Source organism: Eumetopias jubatus, unplaced genomic scaffold (genome assembly GCF_037043125.1).
Source record: "Eumetopias jubatus isolate StellerSeaLion01/CBP00866 unplaced genomic scaffold, mEumJub1_p1.0 scaffold_3, whole genome shotgun sequence".
NCBI lineage: Eukaryota > Metazoa > Chordata > Mammalia > Carnivora > Otariidae > Eumetopias > Eumetopias jubatus.
The window spans coordinates 142,193,640-142,219,183 of record NW_028274809.1 but is presented as its reverse complement, the minus strand read 5'-3'; the positions used below and the strand labels follow the sequence as shown (position 1 = coordinate 142,219,183).

General features: G+C 37.4%; 1 protein-coding gene across 3 annotated transcripts in view; it reads right to left on the bottom strand.

Annotated features, from left to right (window-relative positions):
- Positions 1-25,544, bottom strand: part of VWA8 (von Willebrand factor A domain containing 8) — a 338,064-nt gene that overhangs the window by 154,903 nt on the left and 157,617 nt on the right. For all 3 annotated transcript variants that reach the window (XR_003609736.2, XM_028105773.2, XM_028105791.2), the window contains exon 21: positions 12,443-12,519. Coding sequence is in view for 2 of the 3 variants with exons in the window: in XM_028105773.2 (XP_027961574.2) it covers positions 12,443-12,519 (77 nt within the window). In the remaining variant the exon portion in view is untranslated. The remainder of the gene's footprint in view (positions 1-12,442; positions 12,520-25,544) is intronic.

The window sequence follows — 25,544 nt, the reverse complement described above, 5'->3', positions numbered from 1 at the left end:
AGTGATCAGCTGTCAAGATGAAGGACAGGGAAAGATAAAAGGTACATGGTTCACAGGCCAGGTGACTGGATACAGGATTCCATAAGTGCAGAGAGGAAGCATCTTCCTTTTACCAATCACGTATTTAACACTGCTTTACTGATACCTGCCATGAACCGGGTAGAAAGGGGGCTGCAGGATATTGACAAAAGAAAAGTTGGTATGAAGAGATGGCTATTTTGGATTTGAAATGCCCCAGAGATACCTATGTGGATATTTTTAAAAGAAAAATGCAGATCTAAAGCCAAGAAAAGAAGAGGCAGAAGATATGGCGCTCACCTATATATGGATAGAAAATAATACAGACTTATATATAAAGAGGGGATTTAATTTTAACTGGCTCCCTACCACATACGAGGCGCTGTCCTAGTTACATGTGATATGTCATTTAATCCTTATAATAACTCTCTGATACAATTTGGGCTCAAAGGTTACCCGACATGCTTTCTTTTAAAAATGTGAGACTTCCAGGGCACTTGGGTGGTGCAGTTGGTTGAGCATCTGACTCTCGGTCTTGGCTCAGGTTTTAATCTCATGGTCATGAGACTGAGCCCCACCCTGGGCTCCATGGTCAGCGTGGAGTCGGCTTGAGATCTTGTCTCTCTCCGTCTGCCCCTCCCACTCATGCTCTCTCTCAAATAAATGTTTTTTTTAAAAATGTGAGGCTTCCATTTCCTTTTAGCTCAGTTTTATAATAAATGGTTTATGATTTTTATTTTTGACACAGGGCATTCCTGAAAACCATATCTTAAAACATATTAATAGGGTTGACTGTAGCATTACCGCCATCTAACCAGTGATGACCAGAAACCAGTAAGAAGTATTAGTAACACTGTTCAACTAATACACAAGCAGAACTGGAGTCCCTGGTGGAAAATGATATTCAATTATATACAACTGCCACTGAGACCTGGTTAAAAAACCCTTACATTCAGAACATGTGTGTGTGTGTATATAATATAAAAGACACCTTTGTTGGTAGGGTATGCAAAACTCGTAGTCCTATCCCTTGCTTTATTCAGTTTCACTTGGCTGCAGGCTCACCCTACTCTGTTCCTGATTTCCTATTCTAATCAGGGAATGACATACATGACTCACTGGTCTTGCTCAAAGAGGTTATAAATCTCATATTTGGGGATTTATAACAAGTCACATATACTTCCGCCTCTGTGTCCTCCATTTTCTGATTATCACACCAATATTCCCCCACAGTACCCTAACTCCCTCTAATCCTATTCCCCCGGGTCAGACCCTAGCTAGGCCTGGTACCTTAGGCTGTTGGCTGGAGTCTTATTCCAACTTATCACTAGCCTAAGTTCTCACCGCCCTCTCTCCAGTCACTGTCACCTGTGGTAATTTTTATGGATGCATCTTGCATTGGGTCAATTCATCCACCAAGTCTCCAGAAAGCACAAAGCTACTGAAATGCTAGGATGTCTTGCTGCAAATCCCACTACGAAGAGGGTCATTACTGCCAAACTTACCCGTTTTCTCCTTATCACATTAGCCTTTAAAACACTGTCACATAAATTCCATTATAGCATTGATACTTCCCTGTCTATTGTATTATTTATTTATTGCATATTTCCTCATCACCACCAGAAACAAAGCTTCATGACATTAATGACCTTGTCTGTCTTGTTCACTGCTGTATTTTTCAAGGTCTAGAACAATGCTAGAGATCGCACTGTCCTTCAGTAAAGGGTCCCGTAGTATATGCTGTTGGTGCCCTACACAGATCTCCTTTACCACCACCAAATGCACCTAGCCCCCAGCTACTGCAGCAGTGATTTCCAAAAGTTCATAGCTGTACCCTTCTCCAAAGAACTGTGCTCCACCGGTGGGGAGCTACTCTGCCCAGAAATGCCTGGGAGGTCACAGGTTCCCCCTGATCCTCTCCTAGGGGGCAGCCCATAACCAATGAGTTACTGATATGGGGGCAAAAAAGGCTGGCCCTCTTGCTTCCCAATCGGATAACTGGGTAGTGTCATTCATGCTCCAGAGCTCTCTGTGAGGAGGCTGAGTCCAGACTTCAACTAAAACCATCTCTTTCCACTGCTGCATCCTAACTCCTTCGCTTCCCTGCAAGTTTTGCCTCAAAGCACTCCCTCTAAAATTACTTATACAAACATTTCCGTCTCGGGCTTTGTTTCTAGAATCCCCATCCTAGATATTTGTTGACTGTCTGAATGAATGAATGATGTAAGAAGGTAGAAACAATTCTTAGATTTTCTAGCACTGTCCTGAATTCTTCCTGTTACAAACTACTACAGATACATCGTGGTTAACAGAAAGTACTTAATGGAGTTGTGAACTGAGCAAATCCTATTAAGATGCAAATATACTTACTTAATCTAAGCACCTCATGCCACCCTTGTCTGTTGTCCCTGCTGCCATCTTCTGAAGAGTCTGGCTTAACAGCAATACCTGCCTCACTTATAAGGAGCAGTACTTTATGAAGCATTTTAGATTTTAATAAATACAAAGATTGTTGAGAAGTAGAGGGCACTGGCCCAAGATACTTCTTCACTCTCTCTGCTCACCTAAGGGCGCTATGAGCACCCAACCACCCATGCTCACTAGAGAGGCTGAGAGAGAGAGAAGAGCAGATATAAGTGGTTAGGATATGATGTTAAGCCTGTTCAGATAATCTGATATGGAAACCATTGTAAACTTGAGTTTATTTTTATTTTTGTAACAACTAAGGACTGAAACCATTTTTAATCCTGCCCGCATCAGAGTAACCTAATTTATAATGGAAGTCAGTGAGAGAAAATAATTCTCTTAACAAAAATATGTTTTACAAGTTAAAAAAAAAACCCCACAAAGGATTAGGTTATAAATTAAATTGACATTAGTGACTGACTTGAAGAAGGAGAGATGAGACTGCGGTGGTGGTTGAAGGGGACTTGAGCTATAATTACAGCATTTTATTTCTGTAAAAGGAAGAGTAGAATCAAATTTGAAAAAAATATTAACAGTTGTTAAATCTCAGTGATAAATTTGGGTATGTGTTATATAGTTCTATTTACATTTTTTGGATTTTTAAAGTTTTTCACAATCTAAAAAAAGTACGTAACACTTGAAAGAAATGTGGCTGTTCTCTAATGGCAAGGGATATAGCAAAACTAAGACAAAATGCCCAGGGCATCGGTGGTTCTCAAGCTTGTTTAGCTTGTGACATCTTCCTTGTTTCCAGTCTTCTCTTCCAAAACAGCCCACAGCATGCTGGTGGCTGGTACTTCTAGATTCAGGGGTCTGTGTAAGCTCTGACTCAGCAACCTCTATAACCCTCAACCTGTGGCTGGAGCACCAAGAGAGCTGAAGCGGCGTCAGTCTGGAAGGGACATCACAGAAAAAGGCCACAGGAATTCATTTGGTTTATGTTCTTATGAATTCCCTGGGTGACAGTTGATGACATACCTCAGGGGAGGCAAAGTAAGTTTAATAATCAGGAAAAGTGGTCAAGAAAACAGAACCCCAAATTTTATAAGATGTTACTATTGAAAAAATGGAAAAATATGAAAAGACCTTGGGGTCAAGATGAGCAAGGATTAGAAATACGATGCTAGAATTTAAAAAATTAAGCTATTATACATGGACTGAAGTCTAGAAAGTAAGACTTGTTTGACTGACAGTCTTACCAGATGGTTGGTACTTTAGTGAGGAATTGACTACAGTTCTTTTTTTTTTTTCTTAAAGATTTATTTGAAAGAGAGAAAGTGCAGGGGCAGAGGGAGAGGGAGAGAGAGGCTCAAGCAGACTCTGCACCAAGTACAGAGCCTTTAAGGGCTCGATCTCACAACTCTGAGATCATGACCTGAGCTGAAACCAAGAGTCGGACCCTTAACTGACTGTGCCACCCAGGTGCCCCACGAATTGACTAAAGTTCTATCATCATGAAAATACAATTCAGTCAACACAACAAAGTCAAGAAGCAACATGGTACAGTGGCTAGAGCACAGGGCTGACGCCAGGTTGTAAGAAGCCCGCTCTGTAACCTCAGCCAAGTTATTTAACTTTTCTGTGTGTCAGTGTCCTCACCTGCAAAACAGAGAGGGGAACAGTACTGATCTGAGAGAGTTGTAGTGAGCAGTAATGAGTTACAATTTGAAAACAGTTTAGAAAAGTCCAGAGTAGCTGCTGTGTACATGTTTGTTAAAGAAACAAAAATCATAAGGAAATTTAACTGGATTTGAAGACCATCCAGAAAGGAGTAAAAAAAAATTATTATTACAAACCTGAAGATCTATGTGGAAAGGTTGGAGGGACTGGCATAATTCCTTTAGTGAAAGAGAGGCAGTAGAAGGCATTCTTAGTGGGAAAACTACTGTCCAATGGCTGATAAAATTGGTTTTAAAATAGTTTTTTCAAATTCATCGTGGGTAAGAGGAGACAGGAGTATCTCAGAGGTTTTGTATAGCAGCTGCGTGTGGTGTGTCTCCAGTCCTCTAATGCTCTTATCAGTGCTAAGGATGTCTTGATGGCTCAATACTAACTTTTTCTATGAGACTTAGAGAAGCTTTTAGTTTTTCTATTTTCTGTCAATACATCTATTTTCCCTCTGGGACTTTGTGAATTTCTAAATTTAGACTGTCACACTCAGTGTTCTTCAGCCTGAGGAAAGTCTTGTATGTCGAATTATGCTGTGCCCGTATCTTCCTCTTGGCAACAACCCTTCCCTCTATGCACATACAGCCCACGTTATACCAAGCTGCCTCTCACTTCCTGGTTTTTAGATCATATGTTTCCAATAACCATAATGCCCGGTTCTCTGTTCTATACTTCGAAAACTCCTGCCGATCCCTGAACACTCCGTTTGAGTGCCACCTTCTCCAGACACCTTCACCATATTACCTGCGTATACTCAGACAGTCGGGCACCTCTCCCCAACGTTCCCACAGAACCTGCACATGCTTCTTTCATAGCTCAGATACAGCATTGTATTGTAAATGTTGTAGCCTCACCCACTAATAAGCAAGCAAGCTCCTCTAGGTCAAGACCGATATCATCATCTATAAGTCATCATGCCTTAAAAGCCACTGACAAACAACAGGAATCTAATAAATACAAGTTAGATAAATGAATTAATACATAATGAATAAACCAGACTCTTGCCTTCAAAAAGTTCCCTATCTAGATGAGGAAGCATGACTGGGGAAAGTGGAGGGGATGCAAATGAAATGTAGAAATTAAATATAATGCAAATCAGAGTGAGATTAGAAAGTGGGGTATGTGGTAAGAAACTAATATTTATTAGTCTGCCTAAATATTTAAGTGCCTAAAATATGTCAGACACTGATTGGTCCTTTCCACACATTCTCTCATTTAATTTTCACAGCCATCCTTTCAGGTATTATTATTTCAATTTGATAAGCAAAGAAATTAGGACTCAAGAAGTTCAAAGCCACCAAAAAGTTAATGGCAAAGACAGGACTTGATCTCTAAAACCCATATTCTTTCTTTCTTTCTTTTTTTTTTTTTTAAGATTTTTTATTTATTTATTTGACAGAGAGAGACACAGCGAGAGAGGGAATACAAGCAGGGGGAGTGGCAGAGGGAGAAGCAGGCTTCCCGCGGGGCAGGGAGCCCGATGTGGGACTCGATCCCAGGAGCTGGGATCATGACCTGAGCTGAAGGCAGACGCTTAACGACTGAGCCACCCAGGTGCCCCTAAAACCCATATTCTTTCTTTTGCAATGGTACAAATTTAGTCCTATGCAGTTTCAGAGGAGGGAAAAGTTACACTTAGGATGACAAGTCAGAAAAGGTTCCATGTAGAGGCAAAAATGCACCAAATCTTGAAGGATTAGAAGAGAAACAGTGCATTTTAGATGGAGGAATAAAGACAGGCATGGATATAAACTCAAAACTTGTGAGTAGGACACAGAATGGTCTAGTCTGGAATAAGCTGAACAGACATGAGGTAAATCCCACTAAAGAGAAAGTATGGACTATATAGGGAACCTGGGAACTCTATATTCACAATGGGCACCACTAATAGAAAAATAATCAACCAAGAGCATATGGGTCATGCTAATGATTGGATCTGTGCTGTCATCTTATATATGAAGGGGAGCAAATGAAAAAAAACACCTGGTAAAGTTAAGTATTTCAAAGCCCTACGATAATTCTTAATATAGAAGTGTACTTTTATCCACAGAGGAAATACAGCTACAGAGGTGACATATCAAGTGTCCTCTTTAACATCAAAGTAATATAACATTGTAGAAAAACAAATAAATAGATGTACTTCACAAATATGAGGCATGTAGTCTCTTCTGTTTGTAATACATACCATAAAAGTAATTATATCCATTAATCTTTTAAATTACCTAAATCATACAAAGGACATCTTGATTTTAACTAAAAAACGAATTAAATTGCCCAGCTTGTTCATTTTTATGAGATCTGATCATTAAAATATAACATAGTAACACTTAAAAAATATACTGGTTGTATGTTTTATTCATGTATGTTTGGTGATGGTTTTACTTATCAAGAGAATGTGTTGAGTGGCCCATAACTAATTTTGTTGGAATGACATCTATAAACTAAACTGAATGTGACTGATTATTTAGATGGTGACATCATAAACCCACGAAAGGGAATCTAAAATAAACAAAGTAAAGACATTAAGTAGGTCACCCATAGATCAGAGAAGTCTGGAACATTTTTTTGAACTGCTGTTTTTAGGTCTTTTAAAACATATGTTTTTCTTAAAACAATTTTATGACCTTATATTTTATGGCAAATACAGCCCTAAAGTTGTATATAATGAAAAAACTCCCCACATTGAAATCAAGTTTAATTAATGAAGATCCTTTAATATTATATATTTTAAATAGAAACAGAGTTTTTACTTCCAACTTCATATAATATATTAAATATCAAATATTGCCAAATAGAGATGCCTGGGTCCATGTTAAAATGAGTAGATATTTTATTTGTAATACATCATCAATTAATAATGTAGCAATGGGTGCTATAAACAAAAATAATACAAATATTAGGCTTTGAAACTTATTACATTTTGAATTTAGAAAGTTTTTTCATAGATAACACACCTATATACTTATGTGGGCAATGTCAAAATTACCACAGAACATAAATAAGCAGCACGCAATTCTTTACTATTTATGGATCATTTGTTGCCTTAAGACAAAAGGTTGGTATAAAAGACACCGTAGGCAGAAAGTAAGGCATGGTATCTCTCTCTAATCTTCTCAACTTTCTAAAGCACCTTGAATACCATCTTCTTCTTGCCTATTTAAAGATACTAGAATATAGAGCTAAAAGATACTAGAAATGACCTTGTCTAGAGATGAAACAACTGAGACCCAAAGGAAAACCCAAAGATAAACAGTCTTAAACACATATATAAATTAAAGATTGAAAATCAATTATTGAAGCATTCATATAAAAAAGTTTAAAAAAGAAAAGCACATTAAACCTAAAGAAAATAAAAGGAAGGGTATAATAAAGACAAAATCAGAAATTATTGAATAGAAAAGAAATATACAAAAGCCAAAAGTTGGTTGCTTGAACAGACCAATAATGTTGATAACCTCCTAGCAAAAATTATCATGAATAAAAGAGAGAGAAGGCAAATAACCGATACCAGGAATAAAAATGAAGATATCATGACTGAGCCTAAGGTCAGTAAAATATCATATGATATTATAAACAACTTTATACCAATAATTAAAGGAATGATTCCTAGAAAAATAAGACTTATCAAAACTTCCTATATCAATGAATTATAAGCAAAAGGCCTGTTTACAATTAGTGTGACAGTGACATACACCCAGAAATAATTACTAAGTACCTGTCTTATTTCTTTGCCTTTTTTTCTGATTGTGCTAAGTAACTTCCATAATTTACAAACAGAATTGATTGATGCAATTCAGCCTAATACATCTTTCTTTAAAAATATTTTGGTGTTCCACATATACAAATGGAAAAACTGCCCCATCGTACAAAGGGACTCTCACATAAAGTGCTTCATTTTTTCTGGGGCACAAATCTGTGAGCTAGGGCGCCTGGGTGGCTCAGATGGTTAAGCGTCTGCCTTCGGCTCAGGTCATGATCTCAGGGTCCTGGGATCGAGTCCCGCATCGGGCTCCCTGCTCCTTGGGAGCCTGCTTCTCCCTCTGCTTCTCTCTCTCTCTCTCTCCTCCTCTGTCTCTCGTGAATAAATAAATAAAATCTTTAAAAAAAAAACAAAAACAAATCTGTGAGCTAATTTCAATCTCTGATGTCATCTTTAAGAGAAATTGGTTTTTTGCTTGACAATTTTAAAATCTAAAATTTAAATTCATTTGTTTTTGCTCTAAATTGACATTACATGCTTAAGTGACATCAGAATACACACTAATTAAAAGTTTCAAGTAATTACATATTTTTAAGGGCACCACTGTGTGGTAGAAACTAAACACAATGCAGCCAAAATAAAATAGCTCAAATTCTCCTAAGAATGAACAATTGCAATGCTCACTGTATCATACTTAAAATGTCAAAAATGGGTCCTTCCATGTGCCTTGTGGCTCAAAAACTAGAACTGTAATGTTATAAACAAAAGTTATTCGGGTGAGAACTAGCAAACTAGTCAATGAGTTTGATTCTTTCACTATTTTCCTCAAACTTTGTCCATTAGGCAGAAAAACTGGTTTTAAAGCTTAAAGGTGAAGGGAAAAAGTAGTCAGTTTTTCAGAGTTAGGGGAACATAAATATTGAAATAATTATAAACAAGAACGGTATTATAGCTCCTTAAAGATAGAAATTATGTTTCTTATTTCGTACTGTATCTTCTAAAATACCTAGTCCTATAACCTTGACACAGTAAATTCCTAAAAAAAGGGGGGGGGGAGGGAGGGGAGAGTTGAAATATTTAGGTTTATATAAGGCATCATTCATACAAAGAAGAATCATGAGAAGTTTAGGAAATAGACTAGAAATTTTCTGAAACTATGTAAGTGACCTATACAAGTTACGGAGCTGGGTTGGCCTTGCTATGCTCTATTAAAATTAGCAAATTAAAATTTGCACATGTTTTGTTAAATTTATTCCTAACTATTTCATATTTTTATGCTATTGTAAATAATATTTAAAAATTATTTTTTATTTAAATTCAATTAGCCAAGGTATAGTACATCATTAGTTTTTGATATAATGTTCAATGACTTGTTAGTTGAATCTAACACCCAGTGCTCATGTCATGTGTCCTTTTTAACTAAATACAAAACTAAAAAAAAAAAAAATTATTTTCCCACTGCCCATTGCTATTATATAAATATACAACTGATGCTGTACATTGACCTTGTATCCTGTGACCTTTCTCAATTCACTTATTCTGATGGCTTTTTTTTTTCATAGATTTCCTAGGATTTTCTATATATACAATCATGTCATCTTTAAATAAAGACAATTTTACTTCTTCCATTTAAACATGCATTTTAGTTTTTGTTTTTTCTTGTCTTATTGCACTGGCTAGGACCGCCAGCATAATGCTGAATAGGGAACATCCTTGCCTTTTCCTCATCATAGAAAGAAAGCATTTAGCTTTTCACCATTAAATATAAGTTAGCTACAGGTTTTTCATAAATACTTCTTATCAAGGGGCGTCTGGGTGGCACAGTTGCTTAAGTGCCTGCCTTTGGCTCAGGTCATGGTCTCAGGGTCCTGGGACTGAGCCCCTCATTGGGTTCCCTGCTCAGTGGGGAGCCTGCTTCTCCCTCTCCCCTCCCCCTGCTTCTGCTCTGTGTGTCTGCCTTTCTCTATCAAATAAATAAATACAATCTTTAAAAAAAAATGCCTCTTTTCAAGTTGAGGAAGTTTCTTTCTATTTTTAATTTGCTGCAATGTTTATTATGAATGGGTATTAAATCTTTCCAAATGCTTTTTTTGCAATGATTGAGATGATCACATGGTTTTTCCTTTATGCTGTAAATTAAATGGGTTACATTATTTGATTTCAAATGTTACGTCAACCTTATATTCCTGGGATAAAATCCACTTGATGTATTATCCTTTTTATAGATTTTTGAATTTGATTTGTTAATACTTGTTAAGGATTTTTTTGTATCCATGTTCATGGAAAATGCTGAACTGTAATTTATTTCTACAATGCAGGTCTGCTGGTGAAAAAATATTCTCAGCTTTTGTTTTTCTGAAAATGTCTTTATTTTTAAAGAATTTTTTGCCAAATACATTATTCTACACTTTTTTTCTTCTTTTGGCACTTTCAAAACAATCATTTCGCTGAATTGTGGTATTTATTTCACATGAAAAATCAGCAGCCATTTTTATCATTTTCCCCTGTATGTGTCTTTTTTTCCTCTGGCAGTTTTAAAGATTTTGTCTTTCAATTTACAATAATTTGAGTATAATGTACTTTGTTGTGGTTTCCTGTTTATCCTGCTTGAGATTCACTGAGTTTCCTGGATTGGTGATCTTATGCTTTCAATCAAATTTGGGAATTTTTCCACCATTATATCTTCAAATACTGTTCTGCCCCATTCTTTCTCCTTTCTTTTGAGACTCCAATTGCTCATATGTGAAACTGTTTTTTTAGGGTTGCCATTCCTATATTAAGAATTCCTAATTATTGCCTCATTATGCTTATTTTCTCCCTTTAAATACCTGAATATATTTATGGTAACTGTTTTATAGTCCCTGTCTGCTAATTCCACCATCTGTCATTTTTGGGTTTATTTCTATTGACCACCTTTCCTGCTTCTTTGTATGTCTAGTAATTTTCTATTGAATGCTTGACATTTTAAATGCTATGTGTTGTTGAATGGATTTTGCAGTCTTCCTTCATTTCATGTTAAGTTTGTTTGGTTAAGAAGTTAATGTACTTTTGAATAAGATTGATCTTTTAAAGACATTTCCCCCCTAACATCCATCGCCTTAGTTTTTAAAGTCACTCTATACGAGAAAAACTTCTAAAATACTACTAAATAGCAAGCATCCTTGTTTTCTCAAGACTTATGTTTTAACTTAGTAAGGATGGGCATAGAGTAGCTTTTATTCTAGGGGTAGACTGGTTCTACCTCTAATGCACAGACTTTATAGAATATTTTCTGAATATCAGGAGTGTTTAAGGAAGGCTCCTAACCACCTGGGAGCTCTGGTAGTTGTTCAGCTCACAGATCCCTGGTAGTTGTAAGTTTCCCAGTGTTTGTGAGTCTTGTACAGTTTTATAATTCTTTACTATGGTAGGACTAATTGGGTACCACTTACTCCATAACAGTCAGAGGTGTAAATCCCAAGAGGGAGCTTTTGACCAACTCCCAGCTTTATACTGTTTCTCTTCTCTTTCTCCTATGACTCATTAGTTCTTCCTTCTTTTCTCCTACATTTTTCTCTTAAGAACATATCATTATTTAATGAAAGGACCCAAATGAGAAATCAATTCTTGCAAATCAACCCAAGTGCAAAACATTTTTTTGCACTACACGGTATTTTTTACCTCCTGGGATTAAAATAATAATTCAATCTAGTTTTAAGTTGCTTATTACTTGGTATATTCTTTGATTTCTCTATTTCTTTCTCTTTCTCCTGTCCCCATCTCTATCTGTCTCTCTCTCTATTTTGGTGGATCTGCTACTTACTTTTATTTTAGAAAGATTTAGAACAGGCTGACTGAGAAAGCTAAAACAATTCATGTCAAGAATATCTATCTGATTAAAAGCTGTCCCTGAGGGCACCTGGGTGGCTCAGTCGTTAAGCATCTGTCTTCGGCTCAGGTCATGATCCCAGGACACTGGGATCGAGCCCCACATCAGACTCCCTGTTCCATGGGAAGCCTGCTTCTCCCTCTCCCATTCCCCCTGCTTGTGTTCCCTATTTCGCTGTGTCTTTCTCTGTCAAGTAAATAAATAATAATAAAATCTTAAAAATAAATAAAAGCTGTCCTTGAACAAGCATTCCGACCACACAAAACTAAATAATCCACAAAGTATTTATAAGGAAGGCAAGGAGACTAATAACTTACTTCTTCTACATTTTTGGTTTCTTACCTCATACCTGAGATCATATAGTTTATTGGTTCTCCTTGTGAGCTATTTTAGCTTCCTGTTAGTGAATGGGCTTAGTCTCTACATATTTTTACTCTAATTTAAGAGCCTTTATGTTGATGAAATCTGCTCCCAGAATATAGTGTTCAACACTCTCTGTCTACAAAATATCTATTAATTCATGTTTATAAAGCATTAGTCACTAAAAAAATAAATTTGCCAACGTTTTATTGCCTTTTAAGGAAAAGAGAGATAAGGACAGGAGGAACAAAAATGAAATTGGTTTATAAAATGGGCTTTTAAGAAAGTATTTTTAAATTGTGCCGGGGGGAAAATAAATGATTAAACTAGATCTCAAGAGGTTATGGGTCTTATACTCTTACCTGTGCAGCTGGATGTATTCTCGGGGTCTGTTGAGCAGGTGAAGGAATCTGTCAACAATCTTGTTTTTTCCTACACCCTGTAATTACACAGTGAACATTAAGTAAAAAGAGACTTTTGTGGAAGTAAAATAAACCAGAATAATCTTTTGCCAAAACCTATTTTCTCAAAGTTTGTACTGTTTCAGCTCATTATTAATGAAAATATACACATATACATACATACACACATATATGTTTACGTATAGCAAACAAATATAGCTTCTCTGACATAAAGGTTTTTTAAAAAATTTACTTCTAAATACACTAGCTTCATTTACATCAAATACACTAAACATGCTCTTCTTATTTAAAAGGAACTTCATAATTATTTTTAGCCTTCTACAGCTAGTTTTTTCTGCTTCATAATTTTACACTGAAGTTTAGACATTACAACACAATATTAACCATTTCAGATTTGAAAAAGGGCATCAAAGGCAATAAAGTAAGTATAAAAACAATGATTTTTTCTTATCAGTTCTTTGGAAGTACAGTTTTCAGTTACAGGCAGATAAATATAATACTATACTTCTGTTTTAATAAAATGCTCATTCTTCTCTCCTTCTATCCTACTTTCCAATCCTTCAAAACCGTGGAAACCTAAATTGTAACCAGGGTTTATTAATAAGTCTCAACTATATTTGCTCTTGCCAGCAATGTCCTCGTTTCCTTACCGCTTGTTGATGCTGAGAGTTGCTGTCCTTTTGTGGAAGACAGACTGTTAAAAATGGAAACCATTCCCATGCCAACTCCCCATTTTAAAGTTTTCACTTAGAGGTGGAATACTCTATTAATGGGATGTGAGTCTTTCAACAAGTGGGTTGTGTGAGAACAGAAGTGGTTAAAGAGCTAAATCCATATATCATATGTTCTAGCAATAAATAACTTATTAATTTCTTATACCCTGCCAGACTCTATCCTAAGTATACACGTGTTATTTCATTTAATCCTAACAGTTCTACGAGGTAGGTAGTATGATTACTCCAACCTCACAGATTAAGATACCAAGACTCAGAAAAGCTAAGCAACATGTTCATGGTCACACAGCTAATCACAGGGGAATCAGGATTCAAATCCAGGTCTGTCTGATTCTGATGCTCATGCTTTTAGTTCCAACATTATAGATTATACTTCTTTCAGTCTGAAACTGAGTTAGGTAAACTGGGCCTTGAATTTTCTCTTTCCTCACTTCTAGGAATCCATTCTAAAGAAATTAATTAGGCAGATCAGGGAAATGCATGGCACTGAGCAGTAAGAGCAGAAGAAGCCCAATAGAAGGAAGCAGGCATTATTACTGATTTTTCTGCTACATCCTCAAATATCTTGTAAAGAAATCATTCTACAAGCACGAAGGATAGAAATTCAAATCAATCCAATGAGTATTTATTGAGCATCATCATAGTACTAGAACTGTGACAGTTCCTCTAAGATAAACAAATTCTCAAAGAAATTATGAGAATTTGTCCTTCACAATTCTCAAAAGAAGGCAAGACACATACATACATGTGGAGCACAGAAGACAAGCCACCAGTGTAGATAAATAGTTGTTAATTTATATGATATAGGTTCTTTTTTTTTTTTCAAGTAGGTTCCGTACCCAACTGAACTCACAACCTTGAGATCAAGAGTCACATGCTCTATCAACTGAGCCAGCTAGGAGCCCCCTATGATATAGGTTCTAATAGCCTTAGAATCTTTCTCTTCTCTTTGGTCCACTTAATATGTCATAAGATGATAATGCAAGACAGACTAAGGGAACTGGACTGATTACCAACTACTTAATGAATAAGACAGAGGTATGAAGCACACATAGACAGTAGCAAGCAATTAAGATCCATTGTACATCATCAACTCAGAGAGAAACACAATGAAATCAATGTTTAAAGAAGGTCAATATAACAATACTATGCAAAATATACTGACTGACAAAAGGAGAAACTGGTATCCAGGACATTTATTGTTTACTCATTCAACATAAAAACAAACATTTATTGAGTGCTGGCATGTGTCAGGAGAGATACCAGTGAACAAGACAGATAAGGTTTCTGGTCTTATGGAGCTTCCATTTCAGGAGTGTGGAGACAGATAGATTGGAACGTAGATTAGAAAAGTCGCTAGAAAGGCAGCAAGATACAATTAGACAACCAAATAAATAAAGAAGAAAGTTATTAAATAGTGATATTCTCTACACACAGTTAAGATAGGGTGAGGCAACACTAACTGGGTGGTTACTAATACTGATTCAGAAGTGAAGACTTCTCCTTAGGTAACTTTAAGCTCAGATCTAAATGACAAGGAGCCAAGCGTTATGACGATTATAAAAGGGGCATTCCAGGGGAAGAGCTGCTACAGCCGGTCCTTTAAAAGTGGAAATAAGCTCAGGATATTTGAGGAACAGCCAGTGTGTTCAAGTGTTGTGGGCCAGAAAAGAATATACAAGATAAAGAAATAAAAGTAAGTAGGGCTGTGGGGCGCCTGGGTGGCTCAGTCCTACTCTTGATTTCGGCTCAGGTCATGATCTCAGGGTGGTGAGATCGAGCCCTGGGTCAGGCTCTGTATTCAACAGGAAGTCTGTTGGAGAGTCTCTCTTCCTCTGCCCCTCCCCACTGCTCTGTTTTTCTCTCTCTAAAATAAATAAATCTTAAAAAAAAAAAAGAAAGAAAGTAGGTAGGGTCTAATCAACTAAGTTTTACAAGCCAAGTTGAAGAAGTGGGATTTTATTCTATGAGATGGGGAGCCCCTGGAAGATTTTTTTAGCAGAGAAGTGACATGAACTAATACAGATCATAAAAAAAAAATCACTTTGGTTAGGTATGGAGAGTGAATTATAAGGGAGGGAGTAAGGATGGAAACCGGGAAGCCGGTTGGAATGCTACTGCAAGAGTCCAGGTGAGAGACATGATGGCTTAGATTAGGGGGTATAAATGGAGAAGAATGGATTCCAGCTGTTTTGCAAGTAAAGTTGACAAAACTGGCTGACGGATTGGATACGGGAGGATAAAGGAAAAGAAAGATCAAAGATTACTTCTAGATAGTTCTTTGAGCAAAAAGATGGGAAAGGCTAGGGGAGGAAGTCTTTTTTTCCCAGAGGAAAATCAAGAACTAATTCTTTCTCCAAAGCACTTATTATCATTTAACATTCTAACAATTTATTTATTTGTGTGTTATCCTTCTCCCAGACTGGAAATGTCAGCTCACTGGGAAGGTGGTTTCGTTCACTACTGTATTGCTAGTGTCTAGAACAGTGCTGGCACAAAGTAGGCACTCAAGTATTGGTCAAATGAATTAATGATGTCTCCATCTATGGCAGAAACCCCAGTCATCCTCACTCCACCTCCCAATTCATTACTAATTCCTCTCATTTCTACTTCCAAAATATATCTTAAGTTTGCCAAATTTCTCTGGAATCATTTAAAACCAAAGCAATGTCATATCTTGTCTAGAACAGTGCTTCTCGTGCTTTGATTAGCAAATGAATCAGCTTTGAGATCTTGTTAAAATGCAGACTGATTCAGTAGGTCTGGGGTGGGGTCTGAGACTATGTATTTCTAAGACATTTCCAGGTTGGGACCAATGCTGCCGGTCTGCAGACTGTACTTTGTACAGCAAGAATACATATCTGCAGTAGTCTCACAACAGTTCCCTATATCCATTCATGCTATTTTGAACGTATTTTCCACACTGTAGCCAGAGTAATCTTCTTAACAGATAAATTAGATCATGTCATTCTCCTGCTCAACCCTATCTGATAGCTTCTCACTGCATTTAGAATAAATCTGAAAATCCGTCCTGTGGCCTGCAAGGTCCTACCCATCCCTCCAGCCCTCCTGTGTGTCACTCGTTTCCTCCCAAACACCATTCTGGTCGCACTCAACTTCCTTCAGTTCTCAAAGATCCCAAGCTCTTCCTACCTCAGGGCTTTGCACAAGCATATCCTTCTCCTCCAGGACAGCTTTCTCTCACTCGCTATCCTAGCCATTCTCATTCATTATCTTAATTCCCTCCTCAAAAAGGCCTTTACTACCTCCCGATATAAGTCAGGTCCTTCCTCATCTCCCACACGCACCTGTATTTTTTCCTTCTTAAGCATAAATAGATTTATATGAGAGACAACTTGTTTAAAGTCTCTCTTATTCACTGTTCTATGAACTTAAAGTGCCATGGGGGCAGGTCCAGGCCCACTTACTGCTATATCCCCAGAGCCCTGCAGAGTGTCTGACAGAAAAAGGTACTCAATAAATACGTGTCCAATGAATGAATGAATGCAGAGAATTTGCAAAGTACCGGAAAAGGGTATAAATCCCAGTAAGATATATACTGTGACCATGTTAAAAAAGATCATGAATACTTGAAACCATGATGAGTTACAGACTTGTAAAAACCGGACAAGATTTGCAAATGATCCAATTTACACATTTCGCCTGTGAAAGATTCAGTTATCAGAGCTGACTGTCAAACTGACAAACACATGAAAGTAAGAACAATGGATCATTTCATCCTCTAGCAATCTGATAACTGGATTTCTCCCAAAATATTATAAGCCTAACATGGAAACAAAGAGAAGGAAAATATTTTCACATTTGCATGTATACTACAAAGCTCCATAAGCTTTAAATGGCATGCTACAACACACATAAAATTTAAAATAGATACATTCAGATGAGTAAAATGTATTTGTTAATATATCACATCTGTTAACTTCAATGAATCTAGAGAAAAGCAAGTATCATAAATGCATTGTAATGTCAGAAATATAGAGGATTTCCTGAAAGAAACAAATCACGAAAAGCTACTATTGGCAGTTCCTGCTCCCTCCCCACTTCCCAAGTTACTGAATCAGCCATGGTTTCTCAGACTGCTCCTGAGCAACACACTGTTTTAGGGGCTTACAAGTCCCATAAATGTAGGATGGGACGTGACTTCCCCAGCTGCCACCAGGGAGTTCTTTTGCTGTTTTCTTTATATTAGGGTCTTCAGAACGTCAACCTCAGCTGTCTTCTTGCTCCATATACTCTCTCTGGGCAATCTCACTCACTCGCATAACTGGAGTCATCACACATGGCTCACACTTCTTTCCTAAGCTCCAGCTGAGATCCCCTATCCCTGTCGATTGAACTTCTGCACCAGATGCTCATACTGGACTCATTATGCTGCCACCGAAACCTACTCCTTTTTCTTTTTAATCCCAGTATATAAGAGTATTGCCATGTACCCAGCTGCTCCATGAATGAATCTTGGAATGTTTCTGACTACTCTGTTTTATCCCCATGACCTCCTTCAAAATGTTACTAGAACCTGTGTGATCTCTACCTGCAAAATGTTTTTATTCTTTCTTCTCACTCCTTTCTCTCCTTTCTTTCCTTCCTATCTTCCCTCCCTCCCTTTTCTAATTCATCAACTATTTTAACACATAATGTTATAGGTACTGTACTAGCTGAGCAAGATATGAAGGTAAATAGAACAGCCACAACCCATGGCCGCAATCACAGCTTACAATCTAGTGGGAAACACACACAAGTGAGCAAATATAATAGATACACCCGTAATAAGTGTTATGATATGGGACATCCAAGACGCCTGAAGATTTCAGCAAAGGGCTCAGGAAGGCCCACCACACACTGTGATGTTTACTGGGGGGTATCAAAGACTTAAGGAGGTAAAGGGGAAGAGGAGGAGGGGGAGGAGTGTTCCAGGTAAACAGAACAGTATGTGCAAAGACTTGAGGGTAATCGTGAGCTGGAGCGCTGGACAGGTCTGACAGAAATCAAAGGCTAGAGCAGGAACGAGGGAAGGGAGTGGTAAGAAACAAAACAAAAATGGCACGCAGGGTCTAGCCCTGGCAAAGCCTTGGAAGCCACTTAGAAGAGTCTGGACTGTTTCCTAAAAGCACCGAGAAGCCACTGCAGTAGGGGAGTCATAGGATCAGATGTTGATTTTTGGAAAATCACTCTGCTATTATAATGATCTGGCAGAGAGAAAGAATGAAAGCACAGGAAAGCAGTTTGGAAACTCCTTCAACCAACAGGAGATGATGGTGGCTTCAACTAAGGAGCAGAAGAAATGGAGGGATTAAAGAGATATCTAGGGAAAAGAACTAACAGGATTTGGTGATGGACTGGATGTGGGGATGAAGAGAAGTCAAAGTTTCTATCTTGGGCAACAGGGGGGAAGGTGGTGCCATTTACTGACAAATGAAACAGGGGAGAAGTGCATTTGCTGGGTGGGGGAGGGAAATCTAGTTTTAAAAACAGGCAGTTTAATTTTGGATTGTTTACTTTGAAGTGCCTGCTTCCCATATCTGCTCCTTCCTCTCCAATGCACTGTCACTACTCAAGGGAGGCCCATCGTCTTGCTCCAAATCTTAGAAAAGATCCTACTTGGTGTCCTTCCTCCGGACTCACAACAGGCCAGCCCACAAGTTGTTTAGTTATTTTTCTAGAACAGAGATCTCATCAGGTCATTTCTGACTTCATTTTAAAAGCTCTGACAGTTCCTTCGAGGAAATGCTAAAAGCATAACCTCAGAAGGAATTTCTGTAAATATCCTGAGCAAAAAGGAACAATTACAATGATTTGCTCTTTTCAATCGTAGTTTTCGCCTAGAACAGAAAATCCTGAGGATTACTTTAACTGAATAAATACATAAATAGTATCTTATTTTTCCACCATAAAAGCTACACATACTCGTTTTCCTTACTGGGAAATATAAAAAACAAAACATTACCCAATGTGCAACTGCTAAAACAAATCTGCTACCATTTTCATTTTGTTCCTGTGAATATTTATCTTTACTTGTCATTATTCTGTATGTAAAATGTGTATTCTTTAATAGAAATTAGGATGAAATAAATAGCTTTTACATCATTATTAACTCTTAGTGAGGATAATATTTAGTGAGTGAAAATTTAAAAAGGGAAAGGGAAGCTGTGGAATGAGAGATCTGAAAAAATACAAACTGCCTTGGGACGCCTGGGAGGCTCAGTTGGTTAAGCGTCTGCCTTCAATTCAGGTCATGATCCCAGGGTCCTAGGATCGAGTCCCGCATCGGGCTCATAGCTCTGCGGGAAGCCTGCTTCTCCCTCTGCCTGCAGCTCCCCCTGCTTGTGCGCTCTCTCTCTCTCTGTCAAATAAATAAATAAAATCTTTAAAAAAAATACAAATTGTCTCATGAGAATGGTGCCTTCTTTTACATTACTATTCTGTCTCATTGTGTTCTTTCTGACAATCTACTGGAGAGAAGAACCTTTGAAGAGGTAGGAGTCAGATGGCCCTTTAACTACAGGATTAAGAGAAGTAGGGAATATATTATGTCCCACAGACAGGAATCAAACAGAGGATAGGAAATAAACATGCTTTCAGTTTCTATGAGAGAAAAGATCAGGGACCATGACTTTAAGGACTTTGAAAGATTCTGAGATTCTTTCAAATTCCTCAGGTTTATTATTTTAGTTATCCTGTTTCTTCAGAGAGATTAGCAGTAAAATCCTTTAAAGAAAAAGGCTGTAGACTTGTCTTCCTGGACAAGAAGAACATCCATAACTTGGGAAATGCCATCTGTATCTCATCAAGGGGAAGGAGGAAAAGGGAGTAGAGCAGGAGAGAAGACCTAAAGAGGAATGGAGAGCATGCAAGAAAAGATGAGTCTAGGGATGGGGTTTGGGCTAAGAGTAAATGTCCTGGGACTTAAATGAAGGATCCCTACTGTAGCAGGTAAACTTGCAAACTGCTATGTCAGCCCTCTGTAAGTCTCACTTAAACATGTGCTTTTTTTTTTATTTTTAAAGATTTATTTATTTGAGAGAGAGAGAGCATGAGCAGGGGGAAGGGCAGAGGGAGAAGGAGAAGCAGACTCCCCGCTGAGCAGGGAGTCCAATTTGGGGCTCAATTCCAGGAACCTCAGCTGAAGGCAGACTCAACAGACTGAGCCACCCAGGCACCCCCTCACTCAAACACGTTCTTCATCAACCAACAACCTCCAGAAACTTTGTGCTTCCACATCTTTGCTTATGTTTTTTGTTCTGACTAGAACAGCCCATCCTTCCCCCATCCAGCCATCTTCTTCTACTCACTCCTTAGTGTTCTGATGAAACGTCTTACTTCCCAGAAGCTTTGCATGACTTTCCCATTCTTTTCTCTCCTTCTGCTCTGAGCACCAGAATGGTTTCCCCCTTTGGGTTCCTAAACCACTATCTGACAGCACTCACCACACTGTATTCTAGTAACGTGTCAGGTGCATCGGCAAGAGGACTGGCTCGGTGGGGCCAGGATCAGCCCCCAGTTCATGTGCCTCTCACCAGCGCCTCACATATAACCTGCAGGGAATAACTACTAAAATTTGAGAAAAGAAAGTAAGAAAGGAAAGGGAAGTCATGCGACGTGCTCCTGCTAAAGGAGGGAGAAAGCTGTTCCAGGAAGCTTCTGCTCCCTTTGTGCAAACAAAGAGGAGGAAGCTAACATTTATGGAGCCCTCTGTTGTATGCATACACACCCCTTCAGTGCTTAATCACTTGAATCCTCACGCCAGCCCATGTGAGTTGGAGGTAATGTACCTGTTTTGGAGAGAAGCAAAGTTAAATTCTAAGTAGTTAAGAACCTTGCACACAGTGGGATTTGAAGGCACATCCATTCTGATTGAACAGATTGGGCTGTTTTCTGTCTCGCCATACTGCAAAGAAAATGTCAAGAGGTTGCCTCCCTGAACTGATGAACATGGGAGTTTAGATCCTGATGTCACAGAGTCAAGATCAGTGACTCCAAGGTTATAACAGCCTAAAACATGTGTCCAGGAACTCCCTGTAGAGAATCCAAGGTTCAAGAGGGAGAACACTGAGAAAGTCAAATGGGATCTTTCCTTCTGCAGTAATTTTTAAAATGGACTCCAAGGAGTGTTTACCACTGCTAGTATTCACTTTCCCTCACGTGTTTCTCTGAACTTAGGGCATTCCTTCCAGTTCCCCCTAATTCTTTAATAACATTCATGGAGTTAGATCAGTCTGTTTAATATTTATAGATGATTTCTGCCTAGTGTCCTCATTTCCTTTTTTAAAAAGCTACTATATGATGGTCATTAACCACTACCAACGGCAGTAAAAAATAACAAACTAAAGAGACTAATATTACAGTAAAATCAGGAGAAATAAATGACAGCTGCTTTTTTAAACCTTATAATGTTCATCAAATGTTGAACTTTCTAATTCTTTGCTTCCACTTGAAAACCTTAATATACTAGCAGTTAAGAGACCTGGATTATGCTCTCTGCTTCATCTGTCCCCAGACGGAGGTCTCTACCACCATCTGAGCCTAGATCTGCTCATTTGAATATAGAGGGCCTAGACAAGCTGGTCTCTAAACACTATTTTTATTCTAATATTCTGTAATCCCATAATAAAATGTGAAATTACTGCTCTATGAATCTTTGGAAATTTCTTATTTTCTGAATTCTCTCAGCAAACATACATTACTTAGGTAATCAAAAAAATTTTATTAAAACTGAATGGTAAACAATCCTAAACATTTGCACAAATGTCTTCCCTGTCACAGAGCCAAGGAACAGTACCCAAAAGTCAGATGAGAAGACATACATTTCAACTGCACTACAAGTTTGCATGGCTCGCAAATATGCTGACTTATAAAGCTTTCTGTCAAAGTCATAACCTCTTTTTCAAACAGGAATCATAAAAGCCACATCCCTGTAATTTCTCTTTGAAATACTGTGTTGCTATAAACGGCAAAGGTACACTCTTAGTTTGGTCATTAGGTATGACCAAAGGAGCTATGACAAATACCGTGGGTGGGGGGGAGAATCAATGTATGTGCAAGAACAAAATACAGATTTAGAATAAGTGCCGGAAAAAAATTCACTAAGGAACACTGGACCAACAGACTAAATATGAGAGAGAAGGTGGTAGAATGGTAAAGAATTTCCCGATTGCAATTCAAGCAACTTCACTAAGCAAGGGGTTGGAGAAGGGACACACCACAATGTAACATAACATAAAGATGAATGTCACTGTATTTGATAAACCCAAGTATTTCATAGGCTTGGGACTCCCAGGCTGTTGGGGCTACTGGAAGCACAGCATACTTAGTCATCAAATTCCCTGCTGCCACTACCAGCTGGGTACTACAGGCAAAAAGATTTCGGGACAAAGTATTCAGTCCCTTCACAGGTCCTACACAATTACGCTGGCATGGCAACATGGTATTTTTCTGATGTTGCGTGGTAGTAACCTGCCAGGGCTCAGTTCAAATGATTAATTAGCAAAATTCTCACATTCTTTAATTTTGGCAATAAAATACTCACAGTCTCTCGATACTAAATAATTCAACAAACATGACTTTACCAGGAGAAAAACTAAGTCCATGATCACAGTAAGCTTATGATTAATAGGTGGAATGAGATACAAAGAATTATATAGAATTATATAGTAACAATGTGCATAGAGTTCTGCTTAGTTGGCACTAAATATATGTTTACTGATTTTCATCGTGTGTAAATATCTCAAAGTCAAAGGCTATGAAGATCAGAAAAGAAAGCAGTTATTTCTAGCCTGGAAAAAAAAATGGGTATGGTTTGATGTCACTGTACAAATTAATCAGGGACTTAAACTGGCTTAACAAAAATACTCTATACAATATTTCCTCAGAAGTTTATCAATATTGGTATAATTCTGAATAAAATGTTTATATTCATGAACATTTGTTAGCACCTCTCAGGATAAAGAGAACAGGAAGGTATATCTTTCCTTTTTCAAAGAGACTATATATCTCCTTTTTCAGCTAAATACAATTACCAACCTTGTTTAAATGCTGACTGAAATAAACTGTAAAATGACACCTTTGGAAATAACTGAGGAAAACTGAAAATAGGGTATCAGAGTATATTCAGGGATTATTATCAATTTGCTAGGTGTAATAATGAATTGTGGGTATATTAGAAATAAATACTGAGATAGCTATGAGAAAAATGCATTATGTAAAAGAATAATGTATGAAAAGACAACATCAAAAAGTGTAGGGGAAATAGATAAAACAAGTTGGATAAAATGTTGTTAATTTTTGAGGCTAAGTAACTAGCACAAAGGGGTTCATTATATACTCTAGTTTTTGTAGAAAGTTAGAAAATGCCCTGTATTCTGTATGTGAAGCACTGTCCTGGCCTACTATAGGCACTCAACCAAAGTTAGCAATTACATAGTATTACTGTTGTTGCTGTTGTTATTATTGTTACTAGTGTAAGCATTAGTGTGCTATGGCGGAAAAATAAGTTTGAGCTTGGGAGGTCTGAGCCTTAACTCTGCCATTAACTAACTAATATGATCTTGAGCAAATATTTTAACCTTTTTGAGTTTTAAAAGGCTGATTTGTAAAATGTGGAACATAAAAATATTTACCTCAAAAGGCTGTTGTAGAACTAAATGACATGATTTTAAAAAAAGGAAACTGGAAATTAGAAAATGTACAAATATTACCATTTTTAACCCTTACTCATAAGAAACTTATAATTCAATTGTAGATGAAATCAAATACATATCACAACAACTTAAGAGTGAAAAAATACTATAAAATTTCAGGAAAAACCAAGATTATTTCAATTTGGGAAAGACTAAGAATGGCTTCATTGAAGAAGGAACATCAAACATGCTTTTGAAAACTGGCAGGACTTTCCTTGGCAAAGACAAGGGGAAGTACCGTATGAAGCAAACAGTATGAAAAAAGGCGGGGGGAGGGCGCAAAAGGGCCTGGTTTACTCTGGGAGGGTAAGAAACTCGAATTTGGAAGAATTAAAATTATAAAAGGAGCCAGGTCACAATTTGTTTTGAGTGTGCCTATGAAAGAGATTTTATCTGATAGGCAAACAGGAGCCACTCATAACTTTTAGCAGGAAAATAAAATTAAGAGTTATTTTCTAATGATGGAACTGAAAAGAATACCTAAAGAATCAGTACTGTAAAAACATGAAGCACATGAAAGTCAGGGATAAAGGAGACATCCTATATGAAAATCAGCCAGAGCTGACTTTTTATTTGGTAAAGACATAACACAACAGAATTTTGATAAGGGCAAACAATATGAACTGTGGAATCCAAGGAGAGCTTAAGTATGAAAATTTCACCACACCACTATTATTGGTAAAATGATACAAAGGGCTGGCTCAAAAACGAAGAAAGAAAGAAACCAAAAAAAAAAAAAAAAAAGGAAGGAAGGAAGGATGGGAGGAAGCAAGGAGACAAATCTGGCAAATTACTAGATTATATTCATTTAGAAGTCATTGCAAATCATTAACTATGTCTCATTAATATAAATTAAAATTTGGTGATTTGCTTTGCAATTTTATCTAAATTTTTATCCCCTAAAATAAAATACTACATATCAGAAAAATAACTCTTATGTAAGGGGATACATGAGCATTTTAAAACACTGTATGGCTGGAATAGTTCTTCCTTCAAATATGTGATAAAATGCAACTGTCTCTCAAAATTCAAGCGTTCTTACATAAAATCATAAGTTTATTCTTAGGGAGTTTTTAAACAACAAAAATTATGCACCTATAGGTTGATTCTATAACCCCATTCACAATCAATTATTTTGTGTATCAAACAGAATACAGCTCTATAAATCAAAGGAAAAGAAAATATGCGAAGAAACGAGGCTTATTCTCCAGTAGAGTTGGGACAGAAGAAGCTTCACTGACTCAAAAATAAATAGGCATTTCTTTTTTTTTCCTTTCAGGAAAGCTAAAATAAATAGAAACTCATGCTATGATTTAAAAAAAAAAAAAAAAGCCAGCATGAGGACTCCTAACTGCATCAAAGGCACATGTGATGTTATAATTAAAGCAGTGGAAAATAATGCATGTAGCAGCATACAAAAGTCATTCTACAATATGCAGCATTATGTACAAGGGACCATCAGACGTGTGTAATTTCAGGCACCTACCCCTTTTGGCTGAAAGGCAGCAATTCTGCTTCTCTTACTGGAAAGCTGCCACACTGTGCCATAAAATCCGACACAGAAAATTGAAAGGATAAAAAAAAAAATCAATTTTACTTCACCAAAATAAGATG